The sequence below is a fragment of the Hyperoodon ampullatus genome (genome assembly GCF_949752795.1).
Source record: "Hyperoodon ampullatus genome assembly, chromosome: 14".
Classification (NCBI taxonomy): Eukaryota; Metazoa; Chordata; class Mammalia; order Artiodactyla; family Ziphiidae; genus Hyperoodon; species Hyperoodon ampullatus.
The window spans coordinates 22,168,648-22,194,087 of record NC_136927.1 but is presented as its reverse complement, the minus strand read 5'-3'; the positions used below and the strand labels follow the sequence as shown (position 1 = coordinate 22,194,087).

The following is a 25,440-nucleotide window of genomic DNA, read 5'->3' as shown; positions in this document are numbered from 1 at the left end:
GAGACAATGCCTTAGTGCAACACCCACATTTATTTGAACTGTACAAGGTAGAAACAAAAGTCCAAAGATAAAGAGGCAATAAGCACTTCATACATGTTCAAGGTCTTGATAATTTGTACACACTCCTGGGCAGCCAGGTGTGGAGGGGTGAAGCCCACCCAGCCATCCTGGCCCAACACAAGGCCCCCGGCCAACCCAGCTTCTCAGCCAAGCCTCTGCCCAGGCCAGGTGCCTGGCTGACCAGCAGGGCAACACCTGACCCCACACTCCCCACTGGGGGTCAGTGGCCTGTGACTTCCCACACCAGTATCTCATTGTGGGCCGCTGTGAAGAGCAGCCGAGCAGATGGAGCAAACCTGCACAGCTGCACCGAGTCATCATGGCCAGCAAAGTCCTGCACGGCCCCCGAAGCACAGTCCACCAGCCTCAGCACACGCTCTGCCAGGGGACAGCATGGGGTGGGCTGGGGCAGGTAGGGTGCTGTGGGCCCTGTGCCTGTGTCTGTATAGTTCCAGGACCCAGGGTTCCTCCCACCCTGGCTCCGTCTCCAGCTGGGGCCAGTGCCTCATTGGAGGAACCTGGCACCCCACACCCCTCATTTCCTGGCCCTATCTAAGACTCCCCTGGAGCAGGTGTCCTCACCCCACTTTCAGGGGCAACGGGTACGGCTCAGTGTGGGGGCACAGGTGTGCCCTCTGGGTCCCACTCAAGACACCAGCACTCACCAGAGAAGCCAATGGCCATAAGGCGGGCCCCAGGGGACAGGCTCATGGACACAGCAAAGAAAGGTAGTGGGATCTTCTCCATCACCTGCAGACAGCAAGCGTGAGGCACTGGGCGGGGGTTCCAGTGGCCCCGAGATCTGCCCCTCCCCAGCCCTGGGTCCCTCAGGCTCCCAAAACCACATGGAGGAGTGCACGTGCCTGCTTCTGGAAGAGGCTGTAGAAGACCACCTCATGGTGCACGCTGAGGCCCGCACACACCAGCAGCGCCTCATCCCAGGGGCAGAAGGCAGCGAGGGAGGGCGGCAGGAAGCCGGGAACCTGTGGAGGGCACAGCACATTGTGGCAGGGTGGGGGGCACACCGCCCACAGGGCCACCGGGACTCTTACCTCCGTGAGGGCGGGCGCTGGGAAGCTCAGCCAGTCCACGAGCTCACAGCGGTCCTGCAGCCAGTTGGAGGCCCAAACGCTGACCTGCTGGTCCCCGCTGGCAGCCAGCCACAGGTCCACACCCTCTGCCCCGAAGTCTCCATACTGGGGGCATAAAGGCTGGTAGGTGCCGCCTGCCCTGCTCTCCCATCCCCTTCCCTGCCAGCACCCTCGGTCAGGCCAGGCCCTGCAGGCTCACGAGGCTACCTCACCTCTCTTCTCGTGCTCTGGATGGTGCAGATCGGGGCTCCCCGATGGTCACTCAGCACACGGAAGGTCATCCCCGTGCGAGGGCGACTCACAGCCACGAGCCCATCCTTGTCTCCGGAGAGGATGGTCTGACCTGGGCGAGGCAGAGACCACGCTGTTACTCGTGAGCCCCTAGCCCTCAGCCCAAAGGTGTGACCTGGGCCAGGCAGAAGCCGTGCTGTCACCGTGAGCCCGGTCTCACCATCAGCAGAGAAGGTGATGGCCGTCAGTGCAGCCGAGTGGGGATGCATCTTGAGCTCCATCGCTATGCGGGGGATGCTAAAGAGCCGCAGCGTGCCGTCACTGTAGCCTGCTGCCACCCACTGCTGTTCTGGGCGTTCGCAGGATGGGGGGCTCCAGGACAGGCAAAGGCAGCTCTGGGGACCCACGGTGGGAAAACATTAGCACTCCCTTGGGGAGCGGGGAAGGGGCCCGGGACCAAGGCCACAGACAGACACTAAGGCTGGAGGGAGGACAAGGCTGCCGGAGCCCCAGGCATGCACCCCAGCCCCAGGTGCCCCCCGAGTACCTGGCTGAGCACCTGGAACTGGATCAGCAGCTCCATGCTGGCCACGCTCCACACCCTCACGCTCCCATCGTCACTGCACGTGGCACAGTGGGACTCGCTAGGGCTGAAGACCACCTCGTTCACCTGTGAGGAGCCACCACCCTGCCTGAGGCCCGTGGCCCTCAAGCAGAGAGGGAACACAGCATGGCCAGGTCATTCATGAGAGCATCCATCTCCCCCTTGAGCCTACCTGGCCGCGGCCCCCCATGTGGCACAAAGAAACTGTCCTGACCTCCCTCCCTCCCTCCCAAGTGTCCCCACACTAGACCTGGGTGGAATCCAAATTGCAGGAAGCCCACCAGTCAGTTGAACTTGACCATCCACTTGCTGGGACGTCACAGAAGGAACTGTCCTGACAGAACCTAGAACACGGGACTCCCAGGGGGCCACTCCTGGGCCTCATCACAGCAGGGGGGGTGGGGCTGAGATTGTCGTGTGTGTGTGTGTGTGTGTGTGTGTGTGTGATGTGTATCAAGGGAGAAAGCAGTTGTGTGATTACACAGAGTCAGGATCTCTGGTGTTAAAAAAAAGGAGACAGGCCGTGCACCAATGAGGTGAAAAAAAATCCGAGTCCTGAATGTGAATTTCAAGTGTTAAGTATAAACTCCTGATGCATTTTATCTTAGAAAAATAATAATTTAGGTCTGTTTGGCTGAGAAGTGATGGGACCCTCTGGGCCTCAGACCGTGACCTCTAAGCCCATTTCCCACTGGAGGGGCCACAGGCTCTGGAACAGCCAAGTCCGGTCTTGGGCGGAGCTGCAGAGGGAGAGGCTGGAGCACCTGTGGTCCACCGAAGAGTGGGACCACCAGTGACCACCAGCTCAGGTCAAGAACTCAGCACCCTCGAGCTCAAGCCCTGGTGGGTGGATAAACTCATCCTATCTGTACCACAGAAGCGTATTTAGTAGTAAATAGGAGTGAAGCACTGACACTCGCTACAACTCAGATGGACCTTGAAAACACGATGCTCAGTGAGAGAAGCAGATAGAAAGCACCACAGAGTGTGTTTCTGTTCACAGGGACCATCCAGAACAGGCAAACCGACAGAGACAGAGTCGGTGAGCGCCTGCCAGGGGCTGGGTGGTGAGTGCTTAATGGGTGGGGGGTTTCCTTCTGGGATGAAAGTGACTGCGGTGATGGTTGTACAGTTCTGCAAATGTTTCAGAAACCATTGACGTTACATGGGTGTGTGGCCCACAGGTTATACCTCGACATAAAGCCATTACCAAAGAAAAAGGAAACATGTAACCCTCACTACCTCACACAAGAGTTTCTTTCTTGGCTACTGTTACACCTGAACAAATGAACGTAGAATTTTTTTTAAAAAGACTGAGGAGCCAACTTGAAGACCGTGCCACCAGCCGAGGCCAGGACTCCATGAGCATCAAGAGAAAGTGACGGTGGGGAAGCCAGACCCACGTTTCCACCCACCAGCCCTAATAGCTCTCAGAAAGTAACACATTGACTGCTGCTGGGGAACCTGGTCTACGAGGGAGAGACTCATCTACCTGTGCCCTGTCCCAGCCCCGGGAAATCTGAGAGCTCTCGAGGCCACTTCCCTCCTGAAGGAACGAGGGATCTGACTACTGCCACCTGCAACTCCTGCCGCCAGACAAGGGCATCACTGGTGGGAGACACAACGCTCCCAGAAGGAAGTGACGTTGGGACTGGCTGGCCCTGACTAGACCCTGGCCCGGCTTCCAGACCCCTCGAACCCCAGGGAAGCATGTCCAACAACAGTGGTGGAAGACTTCAGGGTGGATGAACAGTTTTCTTCAACACGTAAATTACAAGAGAATAAAGTGGTGGGAAAGAGGAAGGGTCAAGAAGGCCACAGGGCCTGGGGCTGCTGCACGCGGACACGGCATGGACCCCGTGCCCACGGGGAGGGGCGCGTGGTTCCGGGGATGCAGCTGGTCCTGGGAACACCTGGACGCTCGCGGCTGCGCTTGGGCTGGGAGCACCCGGGGGGTGGGGATGGAGGGAGTGCGCGGCAGCTGCCCGGCCTGTGTGGGCTGGGATCCCCTCAGACATCCTCGGTGGCAAGCCGGTGGCCCAGCGGCCTCACCTTGCTCCGGTGGCCGCTGATGAGGCGGGTGCTTGTGCCCTCAGCCCAGCTGACGTACCAGAGTGTGCCCGCCGTGGTGCCCACCACACCCATGTCCATGCTTTCGTGGAAGACTGCACTCACGACGGCCCCATCAAGGGTCAGCTCACGCTCCATAAACACAGAGCTAGACCTGGAGGGGCAGGGGGTCAAAGGGGTGGCAGCAGCGAGAGCCGAGGGAGCCAGGTGGTTTGGCCCACGGGCTCAGGCCTTGCCCGAGCATGTCCCCTGGGGGACGGGCCCAGCTGGCAACAGAGTGCCAGCTCCCAGACACACTGTAGACACTCACCTGGCCCCGGAGCCCTTGCGCCTCAGCTCCAGCACGGCCCCCACGGCCCATAGGCGCAGCCGCCTGGTGTTGCTGCCACTGACCAGACGCGCGCCCGAGCACAGCAGCACTCCTGGGGGACAGGAGATGCCGTGAGCCACGTCCCCAGATGCCTGGCACTCAAGACGGTGTCCACCGCCCCAGCACTGGGATTCCCAGGGAGAACCGAGCCCCAAGCTGTCAAGGGTCACGGGGGCTCCGTCAGACACCCACCGATCTCACCGTCGTCCGCCTCCCAGGCCAGGAAACAGCAGCCGGCACACATGTCCCAAACACACACCTGGCCAGCATTGGAGCCGCAGTAGAGCAGGGGTGTGGTCCCATAGCAGAGCGAGGTCAGCTCGCACCCCCCCACCTCCTCAGGGATGGGCTCTCGGTGGGCCTGGAGGGACACGAGCGCGGTGTGGGTCAGCAATGCCCTGGGGTCTAGCCAGACCCCATCCTCCAAAACCTCCTCTGAACCCTGGTACCTGGAGGCTGACGTCGCCCCCACGCTGCTGCAGGAGCCACAGGGTGACGGCACCCTGGCCCACGCAGGCGAGCTCGCCAGCGTCCCAGGGGTTGAAGGCCATGCCATGTACTGGCTCTGGGAGGCACGTGGAGGATACAAGCTCGTAGGTGGCCATGCTCCACAGGGCCAGGGTGCGGTCGCCATAGTCCCCTGGGGGAGATGCAGTGACCACATCAGCTGCCCAGGGCTCCCAGGACAGGCAGGGCAGTCCAGAGACCACCATCCTCCACCCCCGCCCTGCTGACCCAGCGTGACGAGGAGCCTGTCGTCTGGCGAGAAAGCCAGGGCCTGGACAGCAGTGTCGTGGTGAGAAAGGAGCTGCCGACAGGAGCCCCCCGGCACGTCCCAGACACGGATCTGGCAGTGGGAGGCAGTGCTGCTTCGGCCGGAGGCAGAGGCCAGCACCTGGTGGGCAGGCGGGTGGGTGGTCAGCAGGAAGGGTCCAGTCCACGGGCCCGTTCCCACTCTGGGTAAAGGGCTGCTCTGGAAGCGAGAGCCAGCCGCACGTGGTTCAAGGAGCCAAGCTCCGAGGCACACCTCAGCCCTGGGCATTCAAGGCAGGCTGCAGGACAGGCACCTGGGCATCGTGGCTGAGGGCCAGTGTGGAGATCTCCTCAGGGTGGCCAAGCCAGTGCTGCTGGACACCAGAGTGCAGGTCCTCCACCACCACCAGGCGACCACACGTGTAGGCGAAGAAGCCTGTGGGCAGGGAGGAAGCGCCCGCCCCGTTGGCCCCACAGCCCCAGGCACTCGTGCCCACACACCCCCAACCCCATCCCAAGGAGAACTCCTGCTCACAGCAGGAAGTGCCACCAGGAGGACACGCCCACCCTGCAGCCCAAACCACCTGCAGGCCCCTCCATGGGGCCTGGCCTAGGGGTGGACAGAACTGAGCCCACCCTGCAGCATCTGGGCCGCGGCCCCCACCTGTGTCTGGCCTCCAGACCAGGTTGGCGCGCCCATTCCCGTTGTAACCCATGACGGCCTTCAGGTGCAGCCGCTCATCGCCGACAGCAGGGAAGGAGAGGCCCTGTGAGGAAGTGGACCCAGGACGCTGGCACCGGCCCACCCGGCCCAGCCCCCCAACCTCAAGCTCTGGCCATCAGGCCGGGCGTGGGACTGAGCCTTGGGAGATGTATGCTCCCAAGAGGAGGCAAACGGCAGGAACGTGGGCACCGAAGTCTGCACGCGGTGGCCAGCGGGGCTGGGAGCCTGGCATGCAGCACGCAGATGGGGAGGCAGGAGGAAGAGACGGGGAGGCGCCTGCCGTGGGGGAGGTGAAGGGGAGTCAGGACCATGGAGTGAAGCGGGTGTGTGGGCTCAGCAGGACACGCCTGGGTCCAGTCATCGTGTGACAGTGAGAACCTTAACCAGCCCGGTGAGAGCATGGGGCTCAGGGCGGAGGGGTGACCCGTGGGGTGACTGCCACCAAGGCCTGGGCTGCTGTCAGCTCTGGGAGCTGCCCCAGGGAAACACCAGGGAGCCTGTGTCTACCAGGGAGCAGGAGTACCCCCAGACACCACAGGGCCATGCCACCTGGACCCCTGGGCTTCCAGGATATCCACTGATGGCAGGGGCTATGGGGATGCCCCACCCAGCCAACCTTGGCCAGCAGGGAGGCCTTGTAGCGAGCTGTGAAATGCCGATAGGAGTCCGGGCGAGTGGGGGGCTGGGCCCTGGCTCTTCCAGTGCTGCAGGCACCTGTCAGGGAAGGGAATGAGGCTGTGAACCCCCAGGGACCACACAGTGACCCTCCTCGCAGGCACCCTGCCCTGGCTGGTCAGACGCTTGGGTTCAAAGGGCACAGATGAGCCACGTCTCATCACCCACCTGGCCCAGCAGGGCCCTTGGGCTCTCCATTTGCCCTGTAGGTGACCATCCCTTGTCTGCCAGGGGCAGCCAGGTCTGTCCTTAGGCCACCTGGAGTCCACGTGGTACATGCACCTGGGCCCTGGTCCAGTTATGAGTGACCCTGCCCCTCCCTGCTGCCCCTCCCGCTTACTGGGCCAACCACGGGGGTGGGGAGGCCTGCCAAGGTCCCAGGGGCCCCCGGTGGCCCCCCAGGCCCCATCACCGGCCCTGCCAGCCTCCTTCTGCACCAGCACAGGTGGGCCTGAGGCCTGGCGGAGACCCTCAGGGCCACGGCTCTCATCTGACATGGAGAAAGTGCCTGAGGAGGATGGGGAGAAAGTGAGACGAGGGAGCACAGCACCCCCGTGCCCCCGCCCCTCCCACAGGCCAGGAGCAGCAAAGCATATCAGGACGGGAGCCAGACGCACATCCCCTCCAAGCCCTCCCAGGACCCCTGCCCTCACCATCATGGTCCTTGGGGGGCCTGGCACAGGTGTCCAGCCAGGGTGGGGACGCCTGGGATGGCATGGGCACCTGCTGCCGGGGAAGCCCATTGGCCCCGGACACCATGTCCTCCAGCTGTCTTGTACCCAGGCCTGAGGACGGAAGGAGCTCGGCTGAGCCCAGGTCCCGGGGAGGGCAGAGCAGGAGGCGTGCCCAGCCCCTCATGCCCAACCAGCTCTGCATCGGGACCCCCAGGAAAAGAACAGCGCTGTGCACCCACAGCGGTTACAGTGCTAGCACCAGACATCACCATGGAGCCTGCCAGTGTGGTGGGACCACTCACCAGCTTCGCAGGTTGGGGGGGCCCCGGGAGAGCCTTGGACTCTGCAGAGGTAACAAGAGAGATGGTCGGGTGGGACGGAGGGGTGCAGAGGGAGGCCTGGCAGATGCATGTCGAGGGCAGGAACTTGCCTTCCTGGAGGGGACTTCTCAGAGGGGGCCAGAACGTCCCAGAGGAAGATGGCGTCTCCCACGCTAAGGAGCTGCTGCTGGTCGGGGGTGAACGCCACGGCCCGCACAGGTTCTGAGTGGCCGATGTACACCTGAGGGCAGCAGTGTGACATACAGAGGCCACTGAGGCACAGCTGGAGACACCTGGCCACCAGACTACAGACGGACCAAGAGGACCTCGTGCAGTGTCAGGCCCCAGCAGGCATGGGGGAACCTCGGGGACTGTCCTCCACCCTCCTTCCTACCCGCTGTGCACCCGCCCAGGGCACACACCTGGCAGCCAGGGCCGGCCTGTGCTGAGTAGTCCCACACCTTGATGGCCCGGTCGGCGGCTGTGAGCAGAAAACGGCTATCCCCGCTGAGAGCTAGGACAGAGCAGGCCGCAGGGGGGACACAGGACAGCTGTGAGAGAGGGCGATCGCTGAGGGAAAAGGTCGGAGCACACAGGACCACCAGTTGGGGGAGCCCCCTTCTCACAGAACACAGCCTCTAAGGAGCAGCAAGTGGCCCAGGGCCTCCCCTCCTCTGGGCACTGCAGGCACCAAGGCTGGAGCCGGGAAGGCGGGGGAGGCCAGGCCACCAGCCACAGTCTTGGGCTCACCTTCCGGACCAAGCGGCCCGACGTGGCATCTAGCACTGCAACCATGTTAGAGGACGTGGACACCAGCAAGTGGCCAGGGGGTGCGGGGCCAAAGCAGACGGCCACAGCTGAGTCCAGGCGGCTGCCAGTCAGGTCCAGAGTGCTGATGTCAACCCTCAGCAGCTGAGGGAGCGCAGCAAGTGTCCTCACCATGATCTCCGGCCAGAGCTCGAGCCCCCAGAGCTGGGGCCCGGGCCGTGGGCAGCCTTGGGCATCCATCCGGCAGGCTGCCCACAGCTCACATGTCCTCTGTGCCATGAGGGGCGCAGGGCCCAGGTCCTTTCTGAAATGAGCATGGCCTCCCACCCAGGGAAACACGCAGCCGCCAGGGTCAGGGTGCCCATGGGGTCTGTGGGCCAAACTGGCGTGGCTCCGCCCTCACTGCACACAGGGAGGGTTCCAGTTGACTCACCTCATCCAGTGAGGTTGTGTCCATGATGGTCACCGTGTACTTGGAGGGACCCACAAAGGCCAGCAGGCGGCTGTCCCCACTGACCACCAGGGCACTGGGGCTTGGGCAGGGCTCCTGGCACACCACGTTAGCTGCCGGCACATGGGGACAGGCAGTCAGCTGGGTTGGGGTCGGCGGGGGGCACCAGAACAGACACTGGTCAGAGACCTACTGGTGCGGAAAACACCAGCCTGGGCTGGGCAGATCCCACAGCAGCCAGCCCATGGGGCTGGCACCAAGACCCCAGTGGGCACCACGGACTGCCAGGAAAGCTGGGGGCTCTCCCAGAGTGACCACCAAGTGACCATCTGGCTGGCCTGAGTTACAGTGGCCATGGGAGGGGGCCGACTCCCCTGCTGGCCTGATGCTCAGGCTTCATGTACTCACTTCCTCCTGGGGAAGGGTGGGCACAGACTCTCACCGACCTTCAGTCTTGGGGGGCTGGTGAGTCCTAAAACCACACTTGGCTCTGGGGGTCTCAGTAGTGCGACTGTGGAACGCAGTACCACAGTCGGGGGTGCCACGTACCCCCACCCCCGCAGGAACCTGACCAGGGGATGGCTGGGAGGCCAGAGTGGGGCTGGAGCTGGGCCTGGGGGCCTGACCTGCCACACGAAGGATGCGGCACCGGGGTGTGCCGCTGTGGTACTGGGCCAGGGAGCCCCGAGAGCAGGAGCTGAACAGGAGGCTGCCGTCGGGGCTGGCGGCCAGGCCGGTGATGGCTCCGCGGTGACACCTGCACACACGAGACAATGCTGCCTTGCCCCTGAGCTGCACTGTCCCAGACCTCCTGCAGAACCCCCAGGGGCAGCGGAGGGCAGGGCTTCCTGTAGACGGCCCTCCCCCGCACTGCCCGGTCTCCCACACTCCCCAGGGAACCCACAAACCACTGGAGCTTCCACCTTGATCATCTGTGGGGCCAGGGCCGGCTGGCCACCCACCTGTGCTCCACTAGGACCTCGGTGGCCTCCAGGCTGAAGGAGCGGACGGCCCCGCTGCTGAAGCCACAGAAGAAGGTGGGCTGGGTAGGGTGGAAGGCAACAGCACACGGGGCCTCCTCCGGAGACACGAAGTCGTACAGCTGGAGGACAGGGCCATGTGAGGGCGGACAGGCTGGGGCGACCAGCTGGCCACAAGGCCCGAGAGCCAGTCTCTCTCCAAGTGCCTTGAACCTTCAGGCCCCAAACATAGGCAGAAGGACCCAGGGCCCCACCCACCGGGCCTCAGTGTGGCCTGCGGCCCTCCAGTCCCTCCCTCCTGGCTGGCTTCCCTCCGGTCACACCCCACCTGCTGCAGGGTTGCTAGGTCCCAGATGCGGACAGTGTGGTCCTGGGACACAGTGGCCAGCTGTCCCCGGCTGCACTCAGTGGCAAGGGCCAGCACCGGGGCGGCGTGGGAGCGCACCAGCACGCTGTACTCCCGGGACAGGATGTCCAGGAAACCCAGGTGGCCCGAGGAGGTGGTGGATAGCACACGCAGGCCGTCAGGGCTGACGCGGACGGAGCTGATGGGGCCCTCGTGCTCTGCAGGCAGGGTGGGTTGGTGACCGCCCAGGCCTGTAGTGGGGTGGGCTCGGCACCTGGGCCAACCGGGGCAGGCTGACCATATCCATGCTGTGCCTGTGCCCAGCCCCCCTGCCCAGGACACTGAGAAATGCGCTTCCCTGCTGCCTGGAGCCCCATCTCCCTGTGAGCTACAACAGGCGCCTCCCCTGTGACCACCCACTTCTGGGCTCAGCAACGGTGGACCCCAGCTCAGGACACAGCCCCTTGGAGCCCCATGACTGCCGTCCAGCCCGGGGACACGGCCCTCCTGTGGCAACCCTGGTGGCAAGTTGATGTCGAGGCCCCACCTGCCTCCAAGAGCACAGAGGAGAAGTCCAGGGGCCAGAGGCGCAGGTAGCCGTCCTCGGAGCCCACGGCACACTTGGCCTGGGAGACGCTGAGGCTGCTGATGGCGATGCCGGGGCCTGGGTCGGGGGAGGCACGGTCAGCCCAAAGCGTCAGGGCCGCTCCTCCCAACACAGCAGGACCTACCTACCTGAACTGAAGGTCTGCTTCTGTGGGAGGGGGCCACCGGGGGTCCGTGTGGGCAGGAGGCGGCGAGCGCACCGCACAGCCATGCGCTGGTGGTCAATCTCCAGGATGTGGCCGCTGCGGCTGCAGACGTAGCTGCCCAGAGAGGCAGAGGTAACAGGTGAAGGCGGAGGGGCCGAGGGGCGGGGCAGGGAATGGGCGGGCCCTGGCCATTAGGGGAGGGAGGGTGGGGCTCACAGTGTGTGGCCGTCCTGGGCCTGCCCGAAGGCCAGGTCAGTGAACTCCAGCGCGTGGTGCTCCCCCAGGTCCACAGGGCAGGAGCGCAGCCCCCCACCTCGCAGCCGCCACAGCCGCACGCTGCCCCGCCCGCACGATGCCATCCTGCGAGGGGTAGGAGGTTAGCCAGGGAGGAGGGGCCAGCTCACAACTCGCTGGTCCCAGCACGGAGGGTGGGCAGGCGGGCAGCCAATCACCTGGTTTCATCGAAAAAGGCCACCTCGAATGCCTGGATGTCAACGTCGCTGTGCACCTTCGTGAGGATGATGGCCTCTCCGCCTCGCCCCACCTGGGCCGTGCCCCACACCACCACCGTCTGCAACAAGTCCGCGCTGAGCACCCACCACCCGCCTGGCCTCTCCCACAGAAGCAGGCGCGTTGGGCTGCAGGGGGTGGGGAAGTTGGCCCCTGCAGCCCGTAGGAACCTACATGTGCCCACCCGGGGCTTCCACAGACATGTGTATGCAGAAAGGGGCAGAAGACACAACCACGAGGGGAGGAGAGGCCCCGGGTGAAACACCCAACTTCAGAGATGCTGGCACGTTAAACACGCCCAGCTCAGGCGTGGGGGACTTGCCACTGAAGAGGGTGAGGCCAGTCAGTCAAAGGTCAGCTCCATCCATGAGGGAATGAAACAGATACTCTGTGGCAAGTATGGCGCAGTGGTGCCCGGCGGGGCTGGGGGAGGCCTGCGGGGGACCCTTGCTGCCTGCATGCACCCTAGGATGGGCTGCCCCACCTCCCCGGCCTGGCCCGCTTACCATCCGCCCGTGGCGGTCCTTGCCGACACCACAGAGAACCTCCCCACTGTCAGAGAAGCTGCGGATGGAGAGGTGGAGGTCAGTGTTACAGGCGCAGCCCCCACCCGCCTCGGAGACCCTGCACCCACCTGAGGGAGCAAACGGTGTGGACTGGGCTCTGGAACAGGGACAGGCACTCCTCGGTCTGGAAGTCCCAGAGACGCAGCATGCTGTGGGGCCGTGCCTGGGCTGAGGCCAGCAGGGAACCGCTCCCGTCCAGCGCCAGGGCAGAGACCTGGGGGGCAGCAGGGTGAGGGAGGGTGTGTGCCTGCAGAACAAGCCACCCCTGGGCCAGGGTGCCCACCTTGTCTGTATGGCCAAGGAAGAGACGCTGCTCCCGGGTGTTGACACACAGGACGACGATGACCGCATGGCAAGGGTACACGATGGCGGCCCCATCCCGGGTCCACAGGGCCTGTGCACAGGGGCCGGAGGCTGAGGTCACAGGCTGGTCGGCTTCATCCCCCCACCCCAGCACTCCCCTGAGCCCCACGCACAGGAGTCAATGGGATGCACGTGCCAAAAGAACAGAAAGAGCTCAGGTGCACGTGGGTATGGGCAGGGCTTCCTCTAAGCCCTGTCTGCAACACAAGAAACTTTGGGATTCAGGTGACAAAAGGCCAGAGAGCCCACAAAGACTCGGAGTTCGTGTCCTGGTGAGCACACAGCCTCCTTTCCTGCTGCTGTCCCTGCAGGGGACAAGTCTCGCCCATACCCGGCCCCACTTGGCTGGACGACACGCATCAAAGCTTTAAAGGGAAAGCAAGGGCTCTCAGGTCTCTGGAAGCTTGAGCCATTGGACGAGCACCGACCCGGCTGGTGTTCACGACACAAAGGGACGCCTGTGACGGGATGTCATCACATCAAGGAAGCACCGAGCGTGTGAGGATGCGGGCAGGGCTGGGCGTCCGCAGCGGTAAAGGGACCCGACGCCTGGGAGAGCTCGGCTGTCCACACAGCCACCTCGGAAACACGACCCAGCAAGAACAGAGGACCCCTCACCCATTTGGTGCTGTGACCCCCAAAGCCGATGACCCCCTTGAGCCTCAGGACCGGATCCGGGAGGAAGCTCTGAAATAGGCAGACTCACAGTGAGACCCCGAAATGGCAAGGCTCCTGTCCCACCAGGGATGCCCCACCCAGAGCTGGTGCCTGCCTCCCAAGAAAGCCACCTGGTTCTAGTGCCTTCTGCCAGCTGCTCTATGGCAGGAAACCAGAATTCCAATCACATTGCTAGACCCTCCAGGTACCCCAGTCCTGCGCCTGCCTGGAGCCTGAGCCCACCCCCCACCAAACCACTGGGGCTGGGGTCAGGGCACCAGCCCCCTCCTTACTCTTTGTTGAAAACGATTCTTGCCCAAAGCCTCCTCCTGTTGGTTCTGCTTTCTGCCAGGAGACTAGATGGGAAGGGACCATCTGCCCCACGCATGTTTCCAGTGGACAGAGGCCCAGCAGCCCTCCACCCACACCTCGTCCACATCCCACCCCCCTCGGTGGCACAGTCAAGCCCCACCTTCCTTGGGAAAAGCACTCACCTCTCGTGGGGATGCATCCTCTGGGGCCGTGGGCTCCACAGTCGTCTGGTGCACAGACACGTGAAGGCTGTCACTGGCCACGTGCTTGTCAGTGGCCTCCACCCAGGCCAAGGGCTCCTGGCTACAGCCACTGGGGCCACCCACACTAGAGACCTCGGAGTGCTCACAGGACACGCTGACTTCTGGAAGGGGCCTGGGCACAGAGGGGGCCTGGCGGGACTTTGGGAGGACAAGTGCCTGTTAGCACCCTGTGGCCACCACCCTCAGCCCCATCTCCGAGGGCACAGGGCACTCACAGCTGTGGGGCCATGCTTCTGGACCATGAGGGCCAGGCTGTCCTGAACAGGTTTGCTGAAGGCCGCGGGGTGAGGGAGAAGCCGAGGCACAGGCCCCGCTAAGACTGCAATTGAGAAGAACCCACTGAGCAGAGTGCAGACAAGCCTGTGAGGACGTGGCCACAAGGCCCCGGGCAGGGGGCAGCAGTGGGCCCTGGCCTTGCCCACTCTGCAGGAGGGAAGCCACAACAACAGCTGCAGCCTACCCTACCGTGGTCCCCGGCCCCCCTTCCCAGTTGGAAAGCCTGAAGCCACCAGGCACCCTAATCAGAACCTCCCACATTGGGCCTGGGGCCTCGAGACGGCCTCCCCTCACCCTTGCAGGCACCATGCTGCTGCATTCACCTCCCCAGATGCAGAATCAGGGCCCCTCTCCCGCCGAGCTCCATGGGCCCTTCAGGCCTGAACCTGGGTCACCGCTGGCCCCACAGGCCCACCTGCCTCGGAAGGGGAACAGCTCTTCTGAACTGCCTCGGAGGGTGTTTTTGAGCTGTCGCTTGGAAACCTCGGCGGGGTGAAAGGACAGTCAGCTTCCGGGGCGGCCCTGCCGTCCCTCCACCCGGCTGCCCTCCCTCCACCCGGCCACCCTCATGACAGGCAGAGCTGCTCACCGGATGTGGACATAGTGGTCGTGCCAGCTCTCCCCTTTCGGCACCGGGAACGCCATTTCTCGAGGTATGGGGGTGATGGGCAGTTTTGCACGCCGGGCTTCAGCGACAGTGACAGCTACGAAGAGCAAAGTCCAGGGAAGCCCACCCAGCTCCCTCTCCCAGCCCAGACAAGACAACACCAGGTGCCAGCCAGCAGGGTACTGCCTGGCCACCAGCCCAGCCACCACCTCCCCCAGCGGCTGCCTTGGGAGCTGGGAGGCTCAAAGATGGTACAGCATGGGCATTTTCACCAAGTGCCAGGGAGGGCGTGGAGGCCAGCCCACAGGGAGTTAGTTAGAGCAGGCGGGCTGCAGGGTAAGCACACCTTTAGCCCTCACCAGGATTGAAGCACAGGTCACTGGTGTAGAGGTTCCTGACCAGCAGGCTAGCACACAGCCTGATGCTCTTGAGATGACTGTAGCGTTGGTTCAGGTAGACCAGGAGAATGTCGTGCAGGTCGAGCTGCAGGCAGGTCCAGCGGGCAGCAGGGGAGCCCACACCTGCCAGGTGTGCAGGACAGGAGCAAAGGTCAGAGCCTACCCCCTCACCAACTGGCCCACAGCACTACCTGTCCCCGGCCTGTCCCCACTCTCATGGCCACAGCCACGTGCCCCTCCACCCAGGCTGTCCCTGGCCTGCCTCCCCCCTGAGCCTTCCGGCTGGCTGCCTCTCCCAGACTATCTGTGACCCGTTCACACCTCATCTGCATGTTACCTTTCCTGGGTGTCCCAGTCTCACAGATGAAAGGGAACTGAAGCCATGTGGCTGTGGACTTGAACTCCTTAAAGAAGTTGGAGAATGACACTCGGATGACCTGGCTGCCCTGTGGGTATATAGCATGGCCGTGAGAAGAGGAGACTGCAGCAGGAGTGCAGGGCGCCCACCGGTAGCTCCCGCTCTCCAGCTTGTAACCTCGGTACACAGGTCCAGGTGAATGACGAAATGCTTGGCGGGCAGGGGCCGAAAGAGCACGTACAGGTAGCGTCCGGTCAGCCCCAGGGACTGGGTGCTGGTTTTGGGGAGCTGGATGTAATTGCCAGCAGAGACAGGGCCCCGCACGCGGTACACCGTGCACTTGAGGGTCTTGTCCTGCAGAGAGACACGGGAGGCGTGGCGTCCCGCTCAGCCCCACGGAGCGCAAGGAGGGCTGCAGCAAAGCGGCCCAGGAGACAGAGGAGAGGCCGCCGCTCCTGCTGCCAGGAGCCCCGGCCCACTTACCGTCACGACGGTCACGTCGCCCTCTTTAGAGGACCGCTTCCACTCGTCCACCTTGAAGTGTCTGAAGACGTTGAGGAACGGCTGCTGCCACACTGGGGGACACGGGGGCGTGAGGTGCCAGACCCACCGCGGGTCTAGGGAGGGGGCCGGGGCAGGGTCTGCGCGCTCCCCAGCTGTGACAGCCAGCGCAGCGCGCGGACTGGGCTCCGGGCGAGTCTCAGCACCAACCCGTCCGCGGCGGCGCCGGATCTCGGGCCCCAGACCCCGGCGCCCGGCCCCGGGCCCCGAGCCCCCGGCCCTCCCGCCGCGCGCCGCTACCTCCGGCCATGGCGCCGCCGCTCGCGCTTCCCGCCTCGGCCGCCGGGCGCCTCACGCAGAGCACGCAGTGCGCGCCTAGCAACGGCCGCCTGGCAACGACGCCACTTCCGCCGTCACGGCGGCAGGGCACGTGATCGCGCTTCAGGGACGGGGACTGTCACGTGACCGCGCGACGGGGCGGGGACTGGTGAGTGACCGCTCCGGGAGTCCGGACTCCCACCTCACCAGCTGTTTCTCGGGGCGCCCGAAAACCTTGCCCGACCACTTACTCTTCTCTGCTGTCGTGCCCCGGGGCATAAGGGGCCTCCGCCCCCAGGCCTCTGCGGCCACTCCCGGGACCCCCTGGGGGTACGCTAGCGCCACCAGCTGTGGGATCCAGGAAGTCAGGAAGGTTCCTGACTCCCTCTGGGAGGCATCTTTGTATAGGGAATGAGACGCAGCCCAGAAATTGTGACCTGCACTTGGCAGGAGCTGTCCCTACCTACCCTGTTGCTACCTAGCCCTCTGGAGGCACGTGTGTCAGACGCAGGCAAAGTCACCTGGCCCCACAGGTAAAGCAATGTCCTACAGGACCCCGAGGGCTCCCCACCAGACCTGGAGGATTCAGAGACAGCACCAGGCGTCCTGAGACCTGACCGCAATTCTGGGTGGCTGGGGCGCCATCTCAGGGCCAGTTATGTAACATTTCTGGGTCTTGAGGCCGGGTTCACACACCTGCCAATGACTACGGGGTGTCACGTGGGGCATGGTGGCATTTATAGACGTCTATGCAAAATGACTTGGCCCAGGACACAGGAAGGCAGCTGGGCAAGAGAACAGGGGGGACCAGATTTAGACAAAAGCTTCAGCTGTGAGGAGATGAGGCTACAATGGAAGGTTGGGCTGGGCCTGGTGCTGGGACACAAGCGCCCCGTCCCGCATCCACCCCCCCACCACCCCCAAGTAAAGGCCTTTCCAAAGGGCAGTTTCTCAACTTTATTAGCCTGGAGCTCCTCCCTGCCAGCCCCACAGGCTGGTCCCCGGGCACAGTGAGCAGGACTGAGGTCAGACAGTTTCAACCCCTGGCCTCTGGCAGCCTGGAACAGCTGGGCCAAGGGGTCAGCAGGAGCAAAAGTCCAAATTCTGGCACTTCAGGTGTGGCCGGCTCCTGGCCAGACCCAGGGTGAAGCACGGCCCACCGCAGCGGGTGGACAGGGCGCCGTGGTCCTCTCCTGGCAGAGGGTCCAGCGTGGGGCAGGGCCAGGCCCTGCACGGGCACCGTTCCTTCCAAAGCTGCGACTAGGAGCAGTTGGTGATCCTGGCCAGGAACTGCTGTGCCCACCACTCGTCCAGGTCGATGGGTACGAAGTCTGCGGGGGAGCAGAAGGCTGGGCAATGATGCGCCTCCCAGGCTGACCAGCATCTCCCACCTCGAGCTGACCACAAGCCCCTCACCCAGACCCCAACTGTAGCAGACGCTGGGAAGAATTGGGTCAGGCTCCAGTCCTCTTCCCAACCCCCTGGGGCTAGAACCTGGCTGAGCCAGATCAGGGTTGGAGGAGGTGGAGGGGACACCCTGAGGGCAGGGGAGGGCTCACTCTGCAGCCGGGGGTTGGGGGTCCTCTCCACGTATTGCACTGGCCTCGGCCCGCTCTCACCGGCTGGGCCACCACCCAGCTGCTGCTCCACTTGCTGCCAGGCTGTGGGGAAAGGATGGTCAGGCTGAGCCAGGCCCCTGGCACCGTGTCTCCCACCCCAGGGCATGGTGGCTACCCTGGACCCCAGCCCAGAACTGGGAGTGGGCAGCCTGCTGGACGGTCACAGGAGAAACAGGCAGAGAACCCAGGAAGAGCCCAGGCCTCTGGCAACTTCGAGTGAGGTTACAGTGGGAAAAGGACCAGTGGCCCAGGTCACACCCTCGGGCCTCAGCTCTACCTTCGGACACAAATCGGACGTTCTCCTCGTGAGCCAGTGTGTAGGTCTCCTGGGTTCCCTTGAGGGACGGGGATGTGGCAGGTGGCCGCCGGCCATTCACCCGATTGAACACGAGCCTCGGCCCTGGACTGCAGGAAGGGGGAAGAGATGGTCAGCAACTGTCCCAAGCCCAGGTGTTACCTGGCAGAGCTCCCGGAGCAGCCTCAGGCCACCCTCACCACCCCTGGGCCAAGCCCAGCCTGGGCACTTCCCTGAACCACAGGAAGGCTGTGTGCTGCAGCCAGTGGCCAAGGCCTTTCTCGTGCAGGCCTGCACCCCCAGCAGCTCAGTTCACAACTGCAGCCCCCCACCCTGAGCCAGGCCTAAGACTGCGGGGGTGGAGTGGGGCCTCTCTGTGTCCCCAGATCCCCTGCAGAGCTCCATGCTCAAGGCACATAGGCGGCCCTCCAAGGGTCTCAGGCACCCCCACTGCCACCAGCCACCCACCTCCCCTGGACCAGCCAGGCCTCCATCAGCCCAAGTTTTGACCTGAGTAAAGGTCACTTGGCCCAACCCCACCCACCAGGCGCAGTTCTTGGCCACTTTCTCCCCCACAGAAGTCTCTCCATCTCACGATGCCCCCCAGTGTGGGATGAAGGACCCAAACAAGAGCTGGCGGCCTTTGCCCTTCCCTCTCCCAGCTGCCCCAGGTCCCCAGGGACAGCTCCTGGTCTGGCTAGACAGCACCAAGTGCTGAGTGGGCCATCCTGAGTAGGGAGGGTGTGACTGCAACCCTGGCCCACCCCTGCAGGCCCCAGACGAGGGGCTATGCTCTTGCCCACGGGGGCAGGAATGCTGAGTGAGGAGATGGCCCTGGGTGCTGGAGCTCGGCCTGGTGGGCATTCGATGTCCAGGTGGCCACTGGGCCCATCCCGGCCAGCCGGGCCCAGGGCATTGGTTGGGCTGCCCTGGCCAGTGGCAGCTGGCCCAGCCCTGTGCACATGAAGCCCGGGACAGGGCCGTGGAGAGTGCGGGGCCCACACCTACAGCAGGAGGTGGGAGCCGGGAGTCCTGGGCTGCACGTGCCACTCCGCCAGGCACTCGCGGTCCCGCCGGCCTGCTCGCCATCCTGGGCTCAGGTGCCCCACCGCCGCTGGGGTTTCCTCCTCAGTTGAGAGGGGCACTAAAATAAAGAGGAGCGTCTTGAGGGGCACCGGTCCCACCAGCTCCAGGCTGGCAGGGTCAGGTGGCCACATAGAATGTGGAGGGGCAGGGCTCCTCCCAGGCCTGAGCTATACCAACCAGAGGGCATCGATACTTGTCCTTAACTGGAACAGCCCCTCGCCTGCTACCTTAGCCCTGCAAGGCCGCAAACTCTAGAAAAATTTGGAGACTGAACACCAAAGAAGGAAAAATAGAATTGCAGTCAAAGGCTGTAAATCGCAAGTACCTAGATGGTGGCCTGGCCAGGGCTGAGAAGGGGCCCCAGCAAGCGGGCACCTGACCGCCCGCTGCCGGCAGTTACATAAGGCGGTTCTGCGGGCCCTCTGGGGGAAAGGGCACAGCTCCCTGTGCACCTATGGACGAGTCCAGCGTCCATCTTCCCCACCCTTCTCTGTGCCAGCGCCCAGGGACTCGGCCCGCAGGAAAGCCCCGCCCACAGGCAAGCTCCGCCCACAGCAACAGCAGCACCGGAATCCCTGCTAGGTGCCTGCTGATACAGGCCTCGCTTCCTTTTACTTAACCCCCTTCACTACCCTCCAAGGTAGACCACCCACCCGTTTTCAGCCCAGGAACCTGGGCTCAAGAGAGAAGTGACCTGTCCAAGGTTACATGTGGTGAGTGGGTGGCAGCATCAGAACTCTATGCCTGTCTGACCCCAAAGCCCACAACCCAGTACAGCTTCCAAGCCCCCTCCCCCACCAGTCCACCTCCCCTGCACCATCAGGTGGCCCCATTTTATCTTCTCCCTAACAGTTGATCTTATTCTCTCTCGCTGGAAGGGAGAACTCATCACAGGCACAGACTCATGTGCCCTGTCTACCACCACGGGCAGCGCCCGGCTGGAATCTGAGCCCGGACATTTAGCAGGTCAGATGCTTTGAGCACCTGTGGTGCACCAGGCACAGAGGGTGCAGCAGTGGCTCAGACTCCTTCCTCCTGGGCAAAGTCTGGGTGAGGGAGGGTGGACAGGAAGTCTGGGTGGAGTGATTTCAGAAGTTTCAGGGGCTCCTGGTGTGGAGGACATGCTGGCTGCTCTGGCCTCCCAGCAGGAGTACTCTTCAAGGCCCCTGAGACTGGCAGGGGGCAGCTCAGGGAAGGAGTGACCTCAGAGGGAAGGGGGGACGGCATGACCAGCACGCACTCTGCCTTCCTGCCACTCCCCTGCACTCACAGTGCCACACAGGACTGCAGCAGGCTGAGGGGCCAAGCACCAGCACCCCCCTGAACCCCGGGACCTGGCAGGTTGCAACATCTTCAGGGCTCTGCTCTGTCTTTCCTATCTCTCTCCCCAGCACCCTAATCCTGCCACAGATGCACATTTCCTTCCCCATTCCCCAGCAAAGGGGCCATGGAGGAAGCAACAAGTTTCTCCAGGTAAGGTGTGGGGGGAGGGCTCCCTGCTTGGGTGATAGGGGCGGGGCTACACACCTATGCCTTATTCTCTCCCCTGCGAGGTAGGGTGGCTGTGAGGACCAAGGCTGATGTCACAGGCAGTGTCACAGCACAGCTGGGTCCTGGGAAGTGCCCCCCAAGGTCCCACTCACCCCTCTCCCCAGGAGGCACTTGTGGCCGGCCTGGAACATTTTCCTCACTAGGACCAGTCTCAAAGTGTCAACATGCTCCTAGCAGGAGGCCCCTAGAAAGGGCCTCAGCCAAGAAGGGTCCTCACAGGCTGCCCCCACCTGTGGCATCTGAGGCCAGTAACTGAGGGGGAAGGGCACGCTGTGGCCTGCAGCACACAGCCCCCACCTCTTAGCCAATCCTGGAAGCTGTTTGTCCTCAACTTGGGAAGAAATCCCAAGGCCTGGTCAGCGCTGCCTCGGGGCCCTGAGTCTGCTGCCCCCACCCATCCACAGCCCAGCTCAGGAGCCCTCAGGCCTGTGTGGGCCTGGACTAAGCCCTGGACCCAGAACATGCATAGAATAAATGAAACCAGAAGCCAGGACCTGAGCCAAAAAGTGAAAGGTTCAGTCCTGGGGGATGGAGAATATGACCTCCAGGTCACAGTCACTTGGAGGCCAAAGTGGTTGAACTGAGCCTCCTATGGCAGAACTGCTGGTCAAAAAAGGCGGAAAAACCACAACTCCAGCAAGCCCCAAACATCTGCGGGGGTCTCCGCGCCCAGCCAGGGTGTTTGGGGTGAAGGGCAGAGGAGAGCAGTGGCCTGGCAGGGCCAGAGAGAACCACGTGCACTTCTCCCCCAGCTGCCCCGCAAGCACGGCGCTGGCAGCCTCCAGCCGCAGGCAGAGGCAGGCCACCTGCGGGCCAGCGTCCTAGGCCACTGCTCTCCCGCCCTCTAGGGCGAGTCCCCAGCAGCTCGTCTCAAGCCTTGGCCTCGAAGCCCAAGGTCGGCCCAGGCACCTGACTTAGCCGCCTGGAGCCCCTCAGATCCAGGAGCCGGTCGGCTTTCTCCCGACTCGGGGTCCGCGGGATCCCAGAGGACTCGGAGGTGTGTCACGCACATCCGGTCCAGCCCCCTCGGACCCAGCCAGGTGCCAGGTGAGGCGGAGGTGCGGTGCCAGAGCTGCACGCGCGGGCGGGGTCGGCGTGCTCCGCCCCCTCCGCGCCCGCCGGAGCATGTGGCCCGGTCTCCGCTAACCTTTCCCCAAGGTCACCCTCAAGGCCCCGCGGCGGCCGGCGGGGGAGGGGAGGGCCGGGCTCCGGCCGCGGCCGCGCGTCTCACCTCGACAGGGGCCAGGGTCCCGGCGGCTGCGCCCGTGGGGGCTCCGGGGTCGGCGGCGAGAGATGCCGGCATTTCAGGAGCTCGCCGAGCCTGCTCTCCACCTGCTGCTGCGTGGGACCTGCAGGCACGGGGAGGGCGCGTCAGCCGCCGTCGCGCTGGGGGCGGGCAGCGCGTGCGGAACTCCGGTCATCCCCTCCCTACCTTGCCCGCCCCCGCTGCGCACCTGTGCGCCGCTGCGCGACCAGCTTGCTGGGTCCCTTGGTGATGGTGTACATGGTGCGGAGGGGCCGCAGCGCGCCCGCGCCCTCCGCGCCCTCCCCGCCCGCCGGCCCGCGGCCAGATCTCGCGCCCTCCGCCCGGCTGACACTCCGCGGGTGCCGAGGGCGCGGCCCCTTTAACGGGCGGCCGGCGCTGCGGGGAGGGGGCGGGCCCGCCACACACCCCCGGCCCTTAAAGGGCCCGCGCCGAGGCACGCGGCAGGGGTGGCGCTCGGGCCTTTGGGAAACTGGCTGGACCCGCGTCGGGGCCCGAGGCTGGGGTTGGGCGGCCGCAAGCAGCGCCCGCCCCTCTGGCCCAAGGCCTAGGTCAAGGAAGTTCCCTGAGGCCTGGGCCGCCGTCCGCCACAGGAGGCTAGGGGAGCCATAGGCACACAGACGTGGCGAGGTTCTGGCCCAGGCCCTCGGTGATGTCCAAGGAGCTGAGGCATTGACAGGCGCTGGGAGTGAGCTGTGTGGACCCTGGAAGCAAGGGTATTCCCACTCACGTCGGAGACCCTCCTCCAAGGTGCCTGGGTGGGCCTGGGCCAGTGCGCCGGTTCACCCAGTCATGGGACTGAGGGGGTCAGAGATGAGAAAAGGCGGTCAGCCCCCGGGTTTGGGCAGACATGACGCCCTGGGAATCTCCCTTTCATCCCATGGGGCAGGAGCAGAGAGTACACTCTGCCGCAGCTCAGCCTTCCATGCTGATGTTTGTCCCCAACCCCAGGGAGGCGGGAGGCCGCTTACCAATCCAGGAGCATCGTGGGGGGTGGAGAAGGCGGGTGAAGCAACCCAGCTTATGTCATCCCACAGGGGAGAAAGAGCACTTACTCCTCCAAACCCCCCAGGCAGTGGGGTCAGCCGCAAGACCTACTTCAGTGACAGTGCCTCAGGAGGAGCCAGACCTGCCGGAGGAGAGGGGCTGCTGTGCCCTAATCTGCCAGGCAGCCCCTTCCCAGGGGGATCTACCCACAGGTTTCCTTCCTGAGGATTAGATAGAGATGCCCCTTCCTCCCAGTTCACAGGCTGCTTAGGGCTGCCTCAGGCTGTCAGTGGGGGCAGGGTCATCACAGGGTCTCACACACAGCAGCCTGGGTTGGGGGAGGGGGAACCACAGAACTCTTGGGTTTGTGAGCCTGAGGGCCTTTTGGATTCTGCAGGAGGCACCCATCCTCCCTTTGGTTGAGTTCAATCCTTAATGCCCCCCCCCAAAAAAAAAACTCTGCCCAGGGTCATCCAGGGGGTGTGGCATCCGCCTCAGAGGCTTGTGCAACCACGTTGGTCCCTCAGGGCTCCTGCACTGCTCCCACAAGTATTTGGGGAGGCTCAGTCGGGCCAGCACCAGAGCCTGGGGTGTGTCTCAGTCTGGGAGCCGCTGCCCCAGGGGGCAAAGGGGCTTCCCCTCAGCACTGTGGCCCAGTGGGTTCCTGGAGGGCACCTAGCCCAGCTCCCCCCACACCCCACACCTGAGCGGGCCTGAAGCCTCCCACCCAGGCAGGGCTGAGAAGCCAGGTCAGGGGCTAGAGCGCGTCTTTCTCCTCGTATCACGTCCAGACAACAAGTACTGTGTACAACATGGCGGGGTGGGGGTGGTTAGGGTTAGGGTGGGGGCAACCAGCAGGAGGATGCCCCCACCCCACTACCCCATGTACCTGTGTGGCTGCTGGTTGAGGTGGGGGGACTGGGCCTGCTGGGGCTCCTTCAGGGAAGTCTGCTTCCTGGGGCAGCTGGGCTGTCCTTCCTCCCAAGTCCCCCATAGCCCCTTGGCTCTGCGTCTTGTTCTACCCAAGGCCAAAGGATAAGACCCCTATCCCCGGCCCCAGCTGCTCGCTCTGTGGGGCTGGGCTGAGCAAAGCCTGTGACCCTGAGAGGGGAGAGCACGTCCAGGGAGCCTGGGCATGGGCACACCCCCTGGCCAAGCTGGCCCCCCTTTCCACCCGAGGTGCCCATCCCTCGTCCCTCCCCCCAGCTGTGTCAAGGCCACCACGCTCCTGCCCTGCGTCATCTGTGCTGGCTGCCCTGGTCTCCCTGGTGGCCTCGAGCACAATGCTAACTCACTCAGGCTGGGGAGACCCCGCAGGGTGAGGGGCCTGGGCGGGCTTGTGTCCTGAAGGCACATGTTCTTGCAGAAGGAGCCAGGCCCTGGGGTGGGGGAGTACTTCCCCCCAGGTTGACATGAGTTGAGAGCTCCTCGTCTCCCAGGCACCCCCTCAGGCCAGCGTGAAGAGGGGAAGGACAGGGCCTGTTGATGAGCAGATAGGCCTGGCCTTGATGGTGGCCAAGGCTGCTAGACTCTAACGTCCCAGCCCTGCCTACGGGCCTTGTCTGAGGTCAAAGGTTGGGTCCAAGACCCCTTGCAAGGGCTCCAGGAAAGAGGAGCAGAACAGGAATGGTCCTGACAGGCAGGAGAGGAGGGGGTGCAGGACAGGCTGGGCCTTGGGGAGAAGTGAGAGAGCCCAGAGGTCCCCAAAAGACACTGAGCTAAGGGAGAGGGGAGCCAGGGAGAGAAAGGCCGGGTTGTAGGGGACAGGCAGCGGGGGAGGGCAGGGAGGAGGGCGGGGCTGGTCTCCCCCTGAGGCGCCTTTCCAGCCTCACTGCTCCCGGCACTCAAGTGTGAGACCTGCCCTGGCCCCGGGACAGAGCCAAGGGGAATGGGGAGGGCCCAGCCAGAGCCTGGGAGAGGTCAGGGTCTGGATGGGCCTGCAATCAAGATCTCAGTTTGGTTCTCCTGTTAGGGTAGGAACCCTGGCCAGCCTGGCCTTCCCTGGACTACACTGTCCATGACGGCAGGCCAGCCTGCTAAGCCCCTGTAGAGACAGCGTCTTGCAGCCAGCAACATTCCCTATTGTCAGAGAGGCTGGAAACCCATCCTGGAGTTGGAGTCATGGGCAGTTGAAGAGGAGGCAGGGGCCTCACCCAGCAGGCTGAAAAAAATGGGTGTCATAGCAAGGAAAGGCCTTTACCTCACTGACCCCAGTTAACCATAATAAAAACAAGTACGGTTTTTCTCTTCTAAAAGGCTCTAAATATGATACTAAAGTGTCATGTTAGAGGAGAAAGTTTAAGTTTTCAGTCATCCTCCATCACTTTCCAGATCTGAAATCCATGCCCTCACCAACCCAGACTAGAGGATGGGCTTCTGCCAATAAAGGGTGATCAGTGGCCCCCAGGAAAGGCTCTGGCTGGATGCTGCCACACCTGCCACCAAGTTTCTAGGGATTGCCCATTCCTTTTTTTTTTTTTTTTTTTTTGGCCTCGTGGCTTGCAGGATCTTAGTTTCCTGACCAAGGGACTGAACCTGGGCCCTAGCAGTGAAAGTGCCGAGTCCTAACCGCTGGACCGCCAGGGAATTCCCAAGGGATTGCCCATTCCCATACCCAAGTGCAGTGACTTGAACAGTGGA

General features: G+C 63.7%; 2 protein-coding genes across 2 annotated transcripts; both read right to left on the bottom strand.

Annotated features, from left to right (window-relative positions):
- Window positions 1–132: 132 nt before the first annotated feature.
- Window positions 133–16,727, bottom strand: WDR90 (WD repeat domain 90; the record flags this gene model as incomplete). The annotated part of the gene is made up of 44 exons (XM_079718970.1): window positions 133–438; window positions 726–810; window positions 924–1,256; window positions 1,364–1,494; window positions 1,603–1,777; window positions 1,930–2,052; window positions 4,039–4,210; window positions 4,367–4,478; window positions 4,619–4,787; window positions 4,876–5,066; window positions 5,162–5,321; window positions 5,494–5,615; window positions 5,844–5,946; window positions 6,520–6,617; window positions 6,919–7,086; window positions 7,232–7,363; window positions 7,555–7,595; window positions 7,683–7,844; window positions 7,978–8,123; window positions 8,323–8,484; window positions 8,774–8,904; window positions 9,418–9,548; window positions 9,754–9,893; window positions 10,100–10,335; window positions 10,665–10,781; window positions 10,853–10,983; window positions 11,086–11,229; window positions 11,322–11,440; window positions 11,886–11,943; window positions 12,014–12,159; window positions 12,229–12,339; window positions 12,927–12,995; window positions 13,259–13,321; window positions 13,460–13,678; window positions 13,756–13,853; window positions 14,232–14,299; window positions 14,406–14,520; window positions 14,783–14,944; window positions 15,159–15,267; window positions 15,357–15,533; window positions 15,663–15,754; window positions 15,981–16,119; window positions 16,206–16,346; window positions 16,695–16,727. 44 exons carry the CDS (start codon window positions 16,725–16,727, stop codon window positions 281–283), a joined length of 5,892 nt encoding a protein of 1,963 aa, XP_079575096.1. The 3' UTR covers window positions 133–280.
- Window positions 16,728–16,946: 219 nt separating this feature from the next.
- MCRIP2 (MAPK regulated corepressor interacting protein 2) lies at window positions 16,947–22,132 on the bottom strand. The gene is made up of 5 exons (XM_079720233.1): window positions 22,004–22,132; window positions 21,781–21,898; window positions 17,895–18,022; window positions 17,558–17,659; window positions 16,947–17,329 (listed from the first exon to the last, which is right to left on the bottom strand). The coding sequence occupies exons 1-5, from the start codon at window positions 22,053–22,055 to the stop codon at window positions 17,259–17,261; spliced, it is 471 nt and encodes a 156-aa protein (XP_079576359.1). The 5' UTR covers window positions 22,056–22,132; the 3' UTR covers window positions 16,947–17,258.
- Window positions 22,133–25,440: the final 3,308 nt, after the last annotated feature.